Below are 14,635 nucleotides of genomic sequence, written 5' to 3' on the forward strand. Positions count from 1 at the left end.
ATCAATAAAACTAAAAGCTGGTTCTTTGAGAAGATAAACAAAATTCATAAACCCTTAGCCAGACTCATCAAGAAAAAAAGGAAGAGGACGCAAATCAAAAAAATTAGAAATGAAAAAGGAGAAATCACAACTGACACTGCTGAAATACAAAGGATTATAAGAGACTACTATAAACAACTGCATGCCAATAAAATGGACAACCATGAAGAAATGGACAAATTCTTGGAAAGGTACAATTTTCCAAGACTGAACCAGGAAGAATTAGAAAATATAAACAGACCTATCACAAGTAATGAAATTGAAACCGTAATTAAAAGTCTTCCAACAAACAAAAGTCCAGGACCAGATGGCTTCACAGGTGAGTTCTACCAAACATTTAAAGAAGAGCTAACACCGATCGTTCTCAAACTGTTCCAAAAAATTGCAGAGGGAGAAACACTCTCAAATTCATTCTACAAAGCCACCATCACCCTGATACCAAAACCGGAGAAAGATATCACACAAAAAGAAAAGTATAGACCAATATCACTGATGAACATAGATGCAAAAATCCTGAACAAAATACTAGCAAACAGAATCCAACAGCACATTAAAAGTATCATACACCAGGATCAAGTGGAATTTATTCCAGGGATGCAAGGATTCTTCAGTATACGCAAATCAATCAATGTGATACACCACATTAACAAATTAAAAACCATATGATAATCTCAACAGATGCAGAAGAAGCTTCTGACAAAATTCAACACCCATTTATGATAAAAACTCTCCACAAAATGGGCACAGAGAGAACCTACCTCAACATAATAAAGACAATATATGACAAACCCACAGGAAGCATCATACTCAATGGTGAAAAACTGAAAGCATTTCCACTAGGATCAGGAAGAAGACAAGGATGTCTCTCTCGTCACTCTTATTCAACATAGTTTGAAAGTCCTAGCCACAGCAATCAGGGAAGAAAAATAGAAGGAATACAAATTGCAAAAGAAGAAGCAAAACTGTCACTATTTGCCGATGATATGGTACTGTACATAGAATATCCTAAAGATGCCACCAGAAAACTACTAGAACTAATCAGTGAATTTGGTAAGGTTCCAGGATACAAGATTAATGCACAGAAATCTCTGGCATTCCTATACACCAATGACGAAAAATCAGAAAGAGAAATTAAGGAAACACTCCCATTTACCATTACAACAAAAACAAAGAAACCTAGAAATAAACCTGCCTAAGGAGGCAAAAGACGTGTACTCAGAAAACTATGAAACACTGATGAAAGAAATCAAAGATGACATAAACAGATGGAGAAATATACCATGCTCTTGGGTTGAAAGAATCAACATTGTGAAAATGACTATACTACCCGAATCAATCTACAGATTCAATGCAATCCCTATCAAACTACCAATGGCATTCTTTACAGAATTAAAACAAAAAATCTTACAATTCATATGGAAACACAAAAGACCCCCAGTAGCCAAAGCAATCTTGAGAAAGAAGTTGAAAGAATCAACATTGTGAAAATGACTATACTACCCGAATCAATCTACAGATTCAATGCAATCCCTATCAAACTACCAATGGCATTCTTTACAGAATTAAAACAAAAAATCTTACAATTCATATGGAAACACAAAAGACCCCCAGTAGCCAAAGCAATCTTGAGAAAGAAAACAGAGTTTGAGGAATCAGGATCCCTGACTTCAAACTATACCACAAAGCTACAGTAATCAAGACAGTATGGTACTGGCACAAAAATAGAAATACAGATCAATGGTACAGGATAGAATGCCCAGAGATAAACCCATGCACATATGGGCACCTAACTTACGACAAAGGAGGCAAGAACATACAACGGTGAAAAGACAGCCTCTTCAATAAGTTGTGCTGGGAAAACTGGACAGTTACATGTCAAAGAATGAAATTAGAACACTTCCTAACACCATACACAAAAATAAACTCCAAATGAATTAAAGACTTAAATGTAAGACCAGACACTATAAAACTTTTAGAGGAAAACATAGGAAAAACACTCTTTAACATAAACCACAGTAAGATCTTTTTTGACTCACCTCCTAGAGTAACAGAAATAAAAACAAAAATAAATGGGACTTAATTAAACTTAAAAGCTTCTGCACAGCAAAGGAAACCAGAAACAAGACAAAAAGACAACCCTCAGAATGGGAGAAAACATTTGCAAATGAAACAACAGACAAAGGATTAATCTCGAAAATATACAAGCAGCTCTTGGAGCTCAATATCAAAAATCAAACAATCCAGTTAAAAAATGGGCAGAAGACCTAAATAGACATTTCACCAAGGAAGACATACAGATGGCCAAGAGGCACATGAAAAGATGCTCAACATCACTAATTATTAGAGAAGTGCAAATCAAAACTGCAGTGAGGTATCACCTCACGCTGGTCAGAATAGCCATTATCAAAAAACCTAGAAACAGTAAATGGTGGAAAGGGTGTGGTGAAAAGGGAACCCTCCTACACTGTTGGTGGGAATGTAAATTGATACAACTACTATAGAAAACAGTATGGAGGTTCCTTAAAAAACTAAAAATAGAACTACCATATGACCCAGCAATCCCACTACTTACAATAGCCAGGACATGGAACCGACCTAAATGTCCATCGACAGATGAATGGATAAAGAAGATGTGGCACATATATACAATGGAATACTACTCAGCCATAAAAAGAAACGAAATTGAGTTATTTGTAGTGAGGTAGATGGACCTAGAGTCTGTCATACAGAGTGAAGTAAGTCAGAAAGAGAAAAACAAATACTGTATGCTAATGCATGTATATGGAATCTAGAAAAAAAATAAATGGTACTGATGAACCTAGTTTCAGGGCAGGAATAAAGAAGTAGACATACAGAATGGACTTGATGACATGGGGTGGGAGGGCAAAGCTGGGGCAAAGTGAGAGTAGCATCGACATATATACACTACTGAATGTAAAATAGTTGGCTGGTGGGAAGCAGCAGCATAGCACAGAGAGACTGGCTTGGTGCTTTGCAATGACCTACAGGGGTGGGATAGGGAGGATGGGAGAGAGGCTCAAGGGGGAGGGGATATGGGGACATGTGTATGGATATGGCTGATTCGCTTTGTTGTGCAACAGAAACTAACATGGTATTGTGAAGCAATTATACTCCAATAAAAATTTAAAAAAAAAAAAAAGATGATCAACCTCATTAGTTACCAGAGAGATAACAATTAAAATTCACGAGAACAACACACAGGCACCATAACGACTAAAACTTAAAAAGACTCGAATATCAAGTGCTAACAAGAATGCTGGGGGCTTCCCTGGTGGCGCCGTGGTTGAGAATCTGCCTGCTAATGCAGGGGACACGGGTTCGAGCCCTGGTCTGGGAGAATCCCACATGCCGTGGAGCAACTAGGCCCGTGAGCCACAACTACTGAGCCTGCGCGTCTGGAGCCTGTGCTCCGCAACAAGAGAGGTTGCGATAGTGAGAGGCCCGCACACCGCAATGAAGAGTGGCCCCTGCTTGCCACAACTAGAGAAAGCCCTCACACAGAAACGAAGACCCAGCACAGCAAAAATAAATAAATAAATTTAAAAAAAAAAAGAAAGAATCTGCCTGCCAATGCAGGGGACACGGGTTCGAGCCCTGGTCCGGGAAGATCCCACATGCCGCGGAGCAACTAAGCCCATGTGCCACAACTACTGAACCTGCGCTCTCTAGAGCCCACGTGCCACAACTACTGAAGCCTGCGCGCCTACAGCCTGTGCTCCACAAGAGAAGTCACCACAATGAGAAGCCCGCACACTGCAACAAAGAGTAGGCCCCACTCGCCACAACTAGAGAAAGCCCGCGAGCAGCAACAAAGACCCAACGCAGGCAAAACTTAAAAATAAATTAAATAAATAAATTTAAAAAGAAAAAGAATGCTGAACAATGAAACTTCCATATACTACTAGATGTAGAGCGGGGGGCGGGAATGAATAAATTGGTTCAACCATTTTGGAAAACGTTGGCAGTATCTACTATAGTTCAACATATGCATACACTATGACCAGCAATTCCATTCCTAGATCTATATCTAATAGACAGTGTTCACCCATCTGTACCAGAATGAACAAGAATGTTCATAATAGCTTTAATAACCAAAATTAGAAACCACCCAAATGTCTAACAATTGTAGAATGAAATAATAAATTATGGTATATAATTTATTATGTACCATAAAATACAGCAATAAGAACTACTGCTATATACAACACAAATGAATCTGAGAAATATGTTAAGCAAAAGCTGACAGACACAAGAGTACAGATATAATTCCATTTCTATAAAGAAGCAAAACTCATCAATGGTGACAGAGGGAGGATAGCTACTACCTGTGGAGAGAGAGAATAGTGACAGGAAAAGAACATGAGAAGTGCCACTGGGGTGTTGGCTATGTCCTATTTTTCATCTAGTGGTAGTTACACGAGTGTGTTTACTTTGTGAAAATTCATCAAGCTATACACATAGAATTTGTGCATTTTTCTGTATTTAGGTTATATTTTTAAAGAATTTACTTAAAAATGTAAAGAGAGCATCAGAATACAACCCAGATTTACCCCATCTGATCCTTGAAGAGACTACTCTAAACAACTCTAACTCACAATTATATTAAAATTCAAGTTTATTGAAAACTTATTTTTTACAAAGGCACCAAGGCAATGCAGCAGACAAAGGGTAGCCTTTTCAATAAATGTTGCTGAACAATTAGATATTCATACGCAAAATAAATGAACTTGGATCCACATCTCATGCCGTATACAAAAATTACTCTTAGACTTAAAAGTAAAACCTAAAACTTTACTTGATTAAAAAAAGAAACTTGTACTCAAAAATAAATAAAGAAATCCCAAACTTAACAATAAGAAAAAAACAATAAACAGGCAAAAGATTTCAAGAGACATTTCATCAAAGAAGATATACGAATGGCTAATAAGCACATGAAAAGATGCTCAACATCACAAGTCATTTGGGAAAAGCAAAATAAAACCACAATAAGATACCACTATAAGCTTATTAGAATGGCTAAAAAGATTTACCATACCAAGTGCTGGCAAGGATGCAGAGAAATGGAAACTCTCAGACACTGCTGGTGGAAATGTAAAATGGCATAACTACTTTGGGAAACAGTTTTGAAGTTTCTTAAAGTTAAACGTAAGTGATCCAGTCATTACACTCCTAGGTATTTACCCAGAAAAGTGAAAGCACACGTCCATAACAACGACTTATACACAAATGTTCACAGCAGCTTTATCTGTAACAACCGGAAACTAGAAACAACTCAAATACACATCAACAGGTGACTGCATTAACAATTTGCAGTATATCCATACAATAGAATATTACTCAGCAATAAAAAAGAACCAACTGTTGATACATGCAACAACATGGATGAATTTTAAAAGAATTATGTTAAGTGAAAGAAGCTAGGCAAAATAAGTATACAAACTGTATTATTTCTTTCATATAAACTCTAGAAAATGCAAACTAATCTACAGTGACAGAAAACACTCAGTGGTTGTTTGGGGAGCATAAATTATAAAATGGTGGAAAGGAGGGATAATAAAGGGGCATGAGAAAACTTTTGAAGCTAATGGATATATTCACTATCTTGATGTTAGTGAAAGTTTCAGGGAAATACTCTTATGTCGAACCTTATCAAAATGTACCATTTAAATATATAGAGTCTGTTATGTCAAGAGTATTTCAGTAAAGCTGTCTTTAAAAAAAAACTACAGGTTGTACATAAACAATATAAGCCAAGAGTTTTTTGTTTTGTTTTGTTTTGTTTTGTTTTTGCGGTATGCTGTGGCCTCTCCCATTGCGGAGCGCTCCAGACGCGCAGGCTTAGTGGCCATGGCTCACGGGCCTAGCCGCTCCGCGGCATGTGGGATCTTCCTGGACCGGGGCACGAACCCATGTCTCCTGCACCGGCAGGCGGACTCTCAACCACTGCACCACCAGGGAAGCCCCAAGAGTTCTTATATTAATAATTAGCTTAAAATCAATTCCATTCATTCATACAACAAATATTTATCTAGCTCCTACTATATGCCAGGCACTGCTAGGTATGCAATGGTGAGCAAACCAACACAGTTCCTGACCTCATGGAGTATACAGTCTGCTAGGGGAAGGAGAAATTAATAAAAGATGCACACAGACATGTGCATAATACAAATTGTAACAAGTGCTATGAAGGAGAGGTACACAGTGAGATGACAGGATATAATAGGGAAACCAAATGTAGTGTGACGAAAAGATCAGTATGGCTGCCTTAAAGAAGTGATATCTAAGCTGAGAGCTAAAGGAAGAGCAGGACAACAAATTGAAGATGGAATTTTCCTCAGAAGAGACAGTAACACAAGCAAAGGCTCTGAAGGCAGCAGAAAGCATGACCCTCTGAAAGAATGGAAAGAAAGCCAAAAATGATGTTAAGGGTCAAAACCGTGTAGACAACAATATTGGTCACCTCTCCGGCATCTATTCCACTTCTTCTTCCTCATTCCTAAAAGAATCACACTTCGGTTCAAGCAGCTACCATCCTCCACACAGTCATGTGCTTTAGAGGAAGACAACTCCATCCTTGATTTTAGGAAGTGGATACTGTTTAGACTTAAGCCAGTCATGGTAACCTCTTTTCTCCCTGCCAGTGATTAGTTAAGGAATGGCATGAGTGAAAGCAGGAAAGGAGTTATTACACGGTCTAAAGGACAAATGGTAGTTTGTACTAGGGAAGTTATCAATAGAGATGGAGATTTGCATGGAGGAATAAGGAAGAGGAAAGTGTACAGGATGTCTCCTAGGTTTCTGGCTTAGACAAGTAATGGTCAATCTTTTCCATACAGTCAAAGCAAAAGAAATATTCTTTAAATTAATAATCTTATGTTACTGCTAATATATTTCTCTTAAATAAATCTAGTAAGAACATCTAAGGATCATATTTGAAACATACCTGATTCTCAACTAGGATACTGGTCTCGGAAGTCCAGGCAAAGTTATCAAGAATGAATGAGGCTAATTAGATTTTGCCTTACAATACAAATCAAAATGTTTGATAAAATTCTAACATATATTTAACAATACTGCCTAAAAATAACATCAATTTCTGAATATCAGTTATTTTGCCTTGCCTTCTTCAAAAATGATTTAAACTAGCAAGATGTCTGAATCAGTTAAAAGTGAGGCCAAGAATAAAATATTCCAAGGATTTCTGACCACTCTATGCATTATTCAAAATAATTCCAGAGAAATTAGGTGGAAATACATAACCAATTATGCTAACCAAATTTATCTACATTAGGTCTCATAACAGCAATAATTAAGACCCCTGTTACAGATACTAAAAGACCCAGACAAAATATAAACTACCTTGACAAGTTGACAAAGTGCCATTTCTTTCAGAAGGTGGTGTACTTGGACTGTTGAAATGATATGAAGTTCCCTGGTTCACGTCATTGTTTGTAAAATTCTTTGAATGGCATGTACAACAACACGACAATGGTACTTCAGCTTTTTTACTTAAGCCTTCATCCACTGGCTTCCCTAAAAATGAAATAACCTCTATTTATAATATTTCTAATTAAAAAAACATTAATCTTCCTCTTCAGCTAGGGTGCGCAACCACCCTATTTTTTGCCCAGGATTGGGAGGTTTCCTCAGCTCCAGGATTCAGAATTTCAGTTCTAAAACCCGGAAAGTACCTGGCAAATCTGGACAAGTTGGTCACCCATCCTGCAGCATCAAATTAGGACAGGTGAGAAACACTTATGCCAGAAACATTTATAGGGAAGTTATCAACAATTTACATGATTTACAAAAATCTAATAACAGTCAAAGATTAATAATGTAACAGAGGCACAACCACTCGAGTATTCATTTATATTGAGATATAGTAAAATACCAAGTATACCTAAAGTATATTCTTAATTACTTATACTCTTAATTACTACTTCCCTAAATGAAAAATTTGAAAGTTCAATATAAAATAATAATGTAAACACATAATGTTAAATTATTCCCACATTATACTTCTATTTCAAAAAACATGTTTCATGATATCATTTCTAATACATGTATCAAAATACATTTTAAAGTCAGTATTCAAATTAAATAAAACAGGTAATTTTCAATACTTAAATATAATACAAAATTGTAATAGTTCTACATGTGCCTACATTGTATAAATATACAATTCGATATATAAAAGCTGAATAATTTATTTTATTTTCTATAAACAGTACTGACATTATTTTCCCATCTGCACTACAAAAATACTAATTTTATTTTCCAGAGTCTCCCATTAGAAATTTATTAACAGATAATCTCATTTTCCCCAAAGATAAACATCAGTAAGAAACAAAATGGACAACCAAAAGCTTATAAAATATTTACTCTTTATTTTTAATAGTCTTACCAGTAGCACAACGATTTCTTTTCAAAAAACATATATGTGTGTACATATATATACACACATACATACATACACATATACACCCATGGTTAACTTTAAAATCTCCTAATACTTTAGGACAGAGCCATCTAATTATGTAACTAAAATGTGACCAATATTGTATTTCAGATTCATTATGTATATTAGATAGTCTTTCACAAAAGTAACTAGACATTTGTTAGCAAATAAAGCTATGGGAAATAATATGAATTCATAAAAACAATATTACAATAAACTTCTGCTTATCTGGCATCCAAACAAGTAGAAAGATCAACTAGAATTTTTCTTTTTTATGTATTCCATTTTCTAATGTTGTGAGATAAGCAACTATATTAAAGGATTTACTCAAAAAAAGCAATTATTTGTATTGATATGCTATATAATGACAGCCCCATCTCTTGCAACTTTTATATACAAATTATCACCTAATTATTTTCATAATCATTATTATGAAAAATAATAAAAATAAAATCCGAGATTCTTATATACATGCTGAATCATCAAATAAAGGACTATCTTATGTTCACAATTATTTTAGGATTAACTGAACATATTTTGCTATATTGAAACTCTTTTGGAAGATATATAACTGATTATAAAGAAATATCTTAAAAGAGAATATTTAAATTAGCTAGAACATGGTTGAATCATTCTGGGTAAAAAGTACTTTATTAGATTTTTTTCAGGTCCCAATAAGCAACCTGAAGACATCAACCAACTACTTACCACTAAGAGATTGTTGCCATGCTAAAGCAGAGCAAAGTAAGGCTAAGCTTTTCCCACTCCCTGTGGGGCTCTCCAACAAACAATGCTGCTTACTATTTAATCCTCTGACAATCTATGGACACAAAAACAATTTTAAAAAATCAATAAACAACTTATTTCATTAAAGTATCTCTCCATACAACAACAAGAATTAAAGTTGCATGCACTTCAGGGAACAGAGCAAGAGCAGAAAAGAGAACTAGAATTTAGTTAAATCTAGACTTTATTCCTTTATATCTTTCCCTAAAATTCTGTTAGATTTAAACCATATAAAGCACAAAAGAAATGAAAAGCAATTTGTGCCTTACTTATGCAAGCATCATCATTTCTGTAAAACTAGAATACACTAATATCTTTGATGAAAACTTCATGGGGGATACTGTTGGTGGGAGTGTTACAACCACTCTGTACAGAAATTAACAATTTCTAGTAAAGTTAATACTGTTGGTGGGAGCGTTATAGCCACTCTGTACAGAAATTAACAATTTCTAGTAAAGTTAACGATACTGAACTCCAGCAATCCAGTCGTATGTAAACACCCAAAACCTTTCCCACAGGAACACGAGGAAACATGTATAAGAAAGTTCATAGCAGCACTGTTTATAATTGCAAAATAATGTAAACAACCTAAATGTCTATCAAGAGGAAAATGGGCAAATATAAAATTCTGGTATATTCATACAATGGAATACCACACAGCAATGAAAATGAGTTATCAATCAACAGGGCTACAGCTTAAAAATGTTAGACAAGGGAACAAGGTCGTGAGGAAAGGAGGGCTTGGTGTGCTGCTGCCACTTCTTCCGCCTTCAGTCTCTGCACCTTCCACAGGCTTCCAACAGCGCTACGTTGGGACAGAGCATCTGGAGGTTCACAACCTCTGTGGTCCATAGGAGCCACTATGAGGAGGGTCCAGGGAAGAATTTACCATTTTCAGTGGAAAACAAGGGGCGATTACTAGCTACAATGACTTTGTACTTCTGATCTGGACTGTTTCTCCTTTCTTTATAGTAAGACACCAACTGCTCAAAAAATAATCCAGGAAACAGATATGAACAGGAGCATTTTAAGAGGTGCAATCTCTCTGAAAAAAGGATCCAACTCTTGAACTCAACATACTAGGTACGTCTATAAATAAACTTACAGCATAAATCCTTAAAAAATAATAATAAGAAGAATATTAAGTAAAAAAAAATCAAGTTCTCCAGAAAGATAATATCATATCATTGTGCAAAGTTATAAAAATGTAAAGTATACACTGTATTGTTTATGGATATATACATATGCAATAAAAGTATAAAAACATTGGGCTTCCCTGGGGGCACAATGGTTAAGAATCTGCCTGCCAATACAAGGGACACGGGTTCGAGCCCTGGCCCGGGAAGATCCCACATGCCGTGGAGCAACTAAGCCCGTGCACCACAACTACTGAGCCTGAGCTCTAGAACCCGCAAGCCAAAACTACTGAGCCCACGTGCCACAACTACTGAGGCCTGCGCGCCTAGAGCCCGTGCTCCGCAACAAGAGAAGCCACCACAATGAGAAGCCAGCGCACCGCAATAAAGAGTAGTCCCCGCTCACCGCAACTAGAGATAGCCCATGCACAACAACGAAGACCCAACACAGCCATAAATAAATTAATAAATTAATTAATTAATGTTTTTTTAAAGTATAAAAACATGGCTAGGAAAGAAAAATAACAAATTTAGGATATTAGTTATCTTGTTACTCATAAACAAGGTATAAAGTAAATATGGCAAAATATTAAGATTTAACAAAGCTGGTAAGTTGGTTTACTCAAGTTTGTGTATTAATTTTCTATATGATTGAAATATCTCAAAAAAATTATGGTGAAAAGTATAGTAGTCTGCGTAAAAGATAGTAAATACTTTCTATTTCAAAGTAATTCAGTAAACAGAAGTTCTAAATGAGCTGAGGGCTTCCCTGGTGGCGCAGTGGTTGAGAGTCCGCCTGCCGATGCAGGGGACACGGGTTCATGCCCCGGTCCGGGAAGATCCCACATGCCGCAGAGCGGCTGGGCCCGTGAGCCATGGCTGCTGAGCCTGCGCGTCCGGAGCCTGTGCTCCGCAACGCGAGAGGCCACGACAGTGAGAGGCCCGCGTACCGCAAAAAAATAAAATAAAATAAAATAAAAATTAAATGAGCTGAGAACATTTTTCAGGATGTTCTCCTTTACCTCCTAATCATAGACATATACAGTTTAGCAGCAATCAGTATTATTTTTCCAAAGGTTAGATGTTCTTCAATGAACCCAGCAAATATTTTCAATCCATTTACTATCTGAGAAAATGTAGTCACAGACTCAATGTATGTTATGAATTATAAGCATCTGTATCTTAATAAAGACTTAAAATAACTGCTGAACAATACTTACAGAATTCATCATAGCAAGCTGTGATGGATAAGCTTTACAAGGAAAGTTAATCTTCACCCCTCCAATTGTATACTCAGAACATACTGAAGACATCATGCTTTACTGTTTACTTCAGATTCCTAACTGCAACAGAAATGAAAGTCAATACTGAAACAAAGCCATTCAAAGAAAAACAGATACCTAACACTAGGACAGAAGTCTAGAAACAAAAATTGGAATTAATAAATGTATAAACAAAACAAATGGAAGTAAAAGGATTTCCTACTCTTATAAATCACAGTGGTTGAGAGCATGTCTTGGAACCTAACAAATCTGGATTTGCATCCTTATTCTGCCAAAGCTGTGGACCAGGAGTTAGGAAGTAGGTTCTACATCAGGTTCTGACAACAAATCAGATATGTTACCCTGATCATGTCTCTTCACTTCTCTAGACTAAGATCCGTATCTGTAAAAATGTGTAATTTTAAAATTGTTGTAAGGAAGAAAGCACCTCGGCACATGGTAGTTGCTCAATAATTCTTACTTAAAGGTCAGTAGGGTATAATGGAAAGAAGATGGACTTTGAAGTAAGGCAAGCCTAAATTTGAATTCCACTGTGAATCTCACAGAGCCTGTTTCTTCATCTGTGAAATAGAGATATCCACCTGATAGGGTTTTTATGAAAATTAGCCAGGCACTGACTTAAGAATTTAAAAAGGTAATGTACAGAATGTGCCTCAACTCCAGCATCTGATACAGAGGAAGTGATCTACTTTAATCCTCACCTCTTGTAAACCACCTTTTCTTAACTTAGGATCCACAGATGTAATTGAAACACTGTGATCTCTTGATACTGCATGCAGAAGTTTCTGTGTATGGCTGCATTTTTCTGGAGAGAAAGTCAAAAGATTTCTCATTCCCAGAAATATATCCTAAGGAAATAACTGAAAACTGAGGGAAAATGATATACACCGTTATCAACTGAAAATTATTTGCAATGGTGAAAAAAAGGTAAATTCCATCTGGGGATGGAGAGATGGTTAAAATACCAACTCAACAGATTATGAAGCCAATAACAACCATCACCAACGCTTACGTGTTCCCAAAGAAGTTAAGAACCACTATTCTAAGGTCTTTTCCAGTTCTAACATTTTGTGTTTCTGAGAATGAAATTTGGTGGAATCTCACCCCTAAATCTAAACCAACAGCTCAAGGCTGGCCTAGTTACTCAGATATAACCTAGAAACCAATCGACCCCCCCGCCCCAGATGCGGCTACAGACATCTCAAAAGGGGGAAGCTTCCCCACACACTGAATAAAGGACAAACCAAGATCAGGCTCCCGCCGTCGCGCCCTCCTGCCCCGAGGTAACGCGGGGCCCCGGGCTAATAACAGGTCTCTGTTCCAAGGAGGTAAGCGGCAGTCTCCCCGCTCCCCAGGTTTTCTTCCTCACATTCCCTCCTCCCTCGGCAAGCTGGAATCCCCGAGGCCCTGGTGATCCAGTCAACCGACAGGCCTGCAAAGCGGGTGGACGAAAGCAGAAGGCACTCTCCTGGCCGACTTCGCGCCCTTCCCAAGAGACAGACTTGCCCGCCCTAAGGAAAACCCAAACAACGCCTACTGCACTCCCACTCACGGGAGAAAAGGAAACTGAAAACTGCGAGCAACCACGGCAGAGCCCTGGCAGAGAAGAAAGGTCCTAGCCTCTCTTCCTCACCTGGCTGCGACTCCCGGGCCCGCTCGCGGGCTTGCGGCCGCTTTACCTTTTCTGCCCTTCAGCTCACATCAGTCGCTTCCACAACACTAGCGCAGACGAATTCCCGCCTCCCACCCCCCTCGGCTCCCAGCACCAATCGCCGGGCGAGCTCAGACAACCAATCAACCGCCAAGACGAGAAACCAAGCAACCAATCCCGGCTCGAGGTCAGGGGGCGCTCTGGCACCCAACGGAAGCCCCCGCAGTAAGAAAGGGCCCAAGCTACTTGGCGGTACCGGAAGGCGATTGCCTCGAGAGTGATGGACTTCCGCAGAGCCCAGGGATTTAAAGAAAAAGAGCCTTCTCCGTTGGACTTTTTGAAACAGGTGATTTAATCCGTGCCTCAGTTTTCTTGGAAACTTAAGTCTCACATTTAAGGTCTGTAGACCAACGCAGAGGAAACACCGTTAAGCCGCGCCGAGTTCTCTCAGCATTCCTCAGGGGCACCCGATTCAAACTTCCGAACTTTCCGGAAGCCAGAGTATCAAAAAGACCCAGGAGGGAATTGCCAGACTGCTGAGCCAAATTAGGCGAAAAGGTTCGATGACAGCTGGCTACAGAATCTCCTGATAGTCAAGGCTTTCTCAGATACCACGTTCAACCAGAGAAACGATCTCGAGGTCTCCAGTACCTCCTTTAACGCTTGTCAGCCTTCTGTCCCTCCTAAAACCAATTTATTCTTTGCCAAGTACACTTCAGTTTCTTCAAAGGTAGGGAGTTAACCATGATGTCGCCAAACTGTTGGTTTTTTTTTTTAAACTCTAGCCTAAACTTGGCTCAAATATTAGTGCCCCCCAAAAGCAAAACCTGAGACAGTTTCTCACATTCCGAGAAACCAGTTTGGGACAGAGATTTGCTGCAGGTCGGAGCAGCAAAAGGCGAGTTGATTTGTTTGCCTCACTTTGTTTTACTGTATCTTCCCAAAATGACAAAACGTACAATCATAAAAATAAATTCTACCCTTTAATTTAGTAAACTCAGGCTCAGAAATTTATCCTAAAGAAGTAATCTAAAAGTAAGAAAAAGTAGTAGTATCTCAGTTGATAATAGTGCTCATTCTGTTCGGAAAAATATATTAACTTCCCAGTCTAGTAGTAATAGGGAGATGGTTATATCAATTCAGTCATTCTGGAGCCAATAAAATAATTATAAAAACCAAACAACTTGCAAAAAATTTCCATATAAAGTTAAATGAAAAAAAGCAGATGCCAAACTGGGTATTATGGAATTCCATTATGTGA

The 14,635-nt window shown here is 37.8% G+C and overlaps 2 protein-coding genes across 5 annotated transcripts in view; one reads left to right on the forward strand and one right to left on the reverse strand.

Annotated features, from left to right (window-relative positions):
* BRIP1 (BRCA1 interacting DNA helicase 1) overlaps positions 1-13,439 on the reverse strand; it is a 207,940-nt gene extending 194,501 nt beyond the window's left edge. For 2 of the 4 annotated variants that reach the window (XM_055090075.1, XM_024127738.2), the window contains exons 1-4: positions 13,403-13,439; positions 11,661-11,783; positions 9,227-9,338; positions 7,420-7,593 (exon numbers count right to left, since the gene is read on the reverse strand). In XM_055090075.1, the coding sequence (XP_054946050.1) occupies positions 7,420-7,593; positions 9,227-9,338; positions 11,661-11,756 (382 nt within the window). In that variant the 5' untranslated portion in view covers positions 11,757-11,783; positions 13,403-13,439. Of the gene's footprint in view, positions 1-7,419; positions 7,594-9,226; positions 9,339-11,660; positions 11,784-13,356 lie in introns of all 4 variants that reach the window. The other 2 variants (XM_024127737.2, XM_028498970.2) reach the window with 2 other exon arrangements.
* LOC112065975 (cytochrome c oxidase subunit 7C, mitochondrial-like) lies at positions 9,551-10,302 on the forward strand. The gene is given in 3 exon segments (XM_055090610.1): positions 9,551-9,646; positions 10,097-10,253; positions 10,256-10,302. Coding segments are annotated over 3 exon segments (300 nt in total).
* Positions 13,440-14,635: the final 1,196 nt, after the last annotated feature.

Source organism: Physeter macrocephalus, chromosome 14 (genome assembly GCF_002837175.3).
Source record: "Physeter macrocephalus isolate SW-GA chromosome 14, ASM283717v5, whole genome shotgun sequence".
Lineage (NCBI taxonomy): Eukaryota > Metazoa > Chordata > Mammalia > Artiodactyla > Physeteridae > Physeter > Physeter macrocephalus.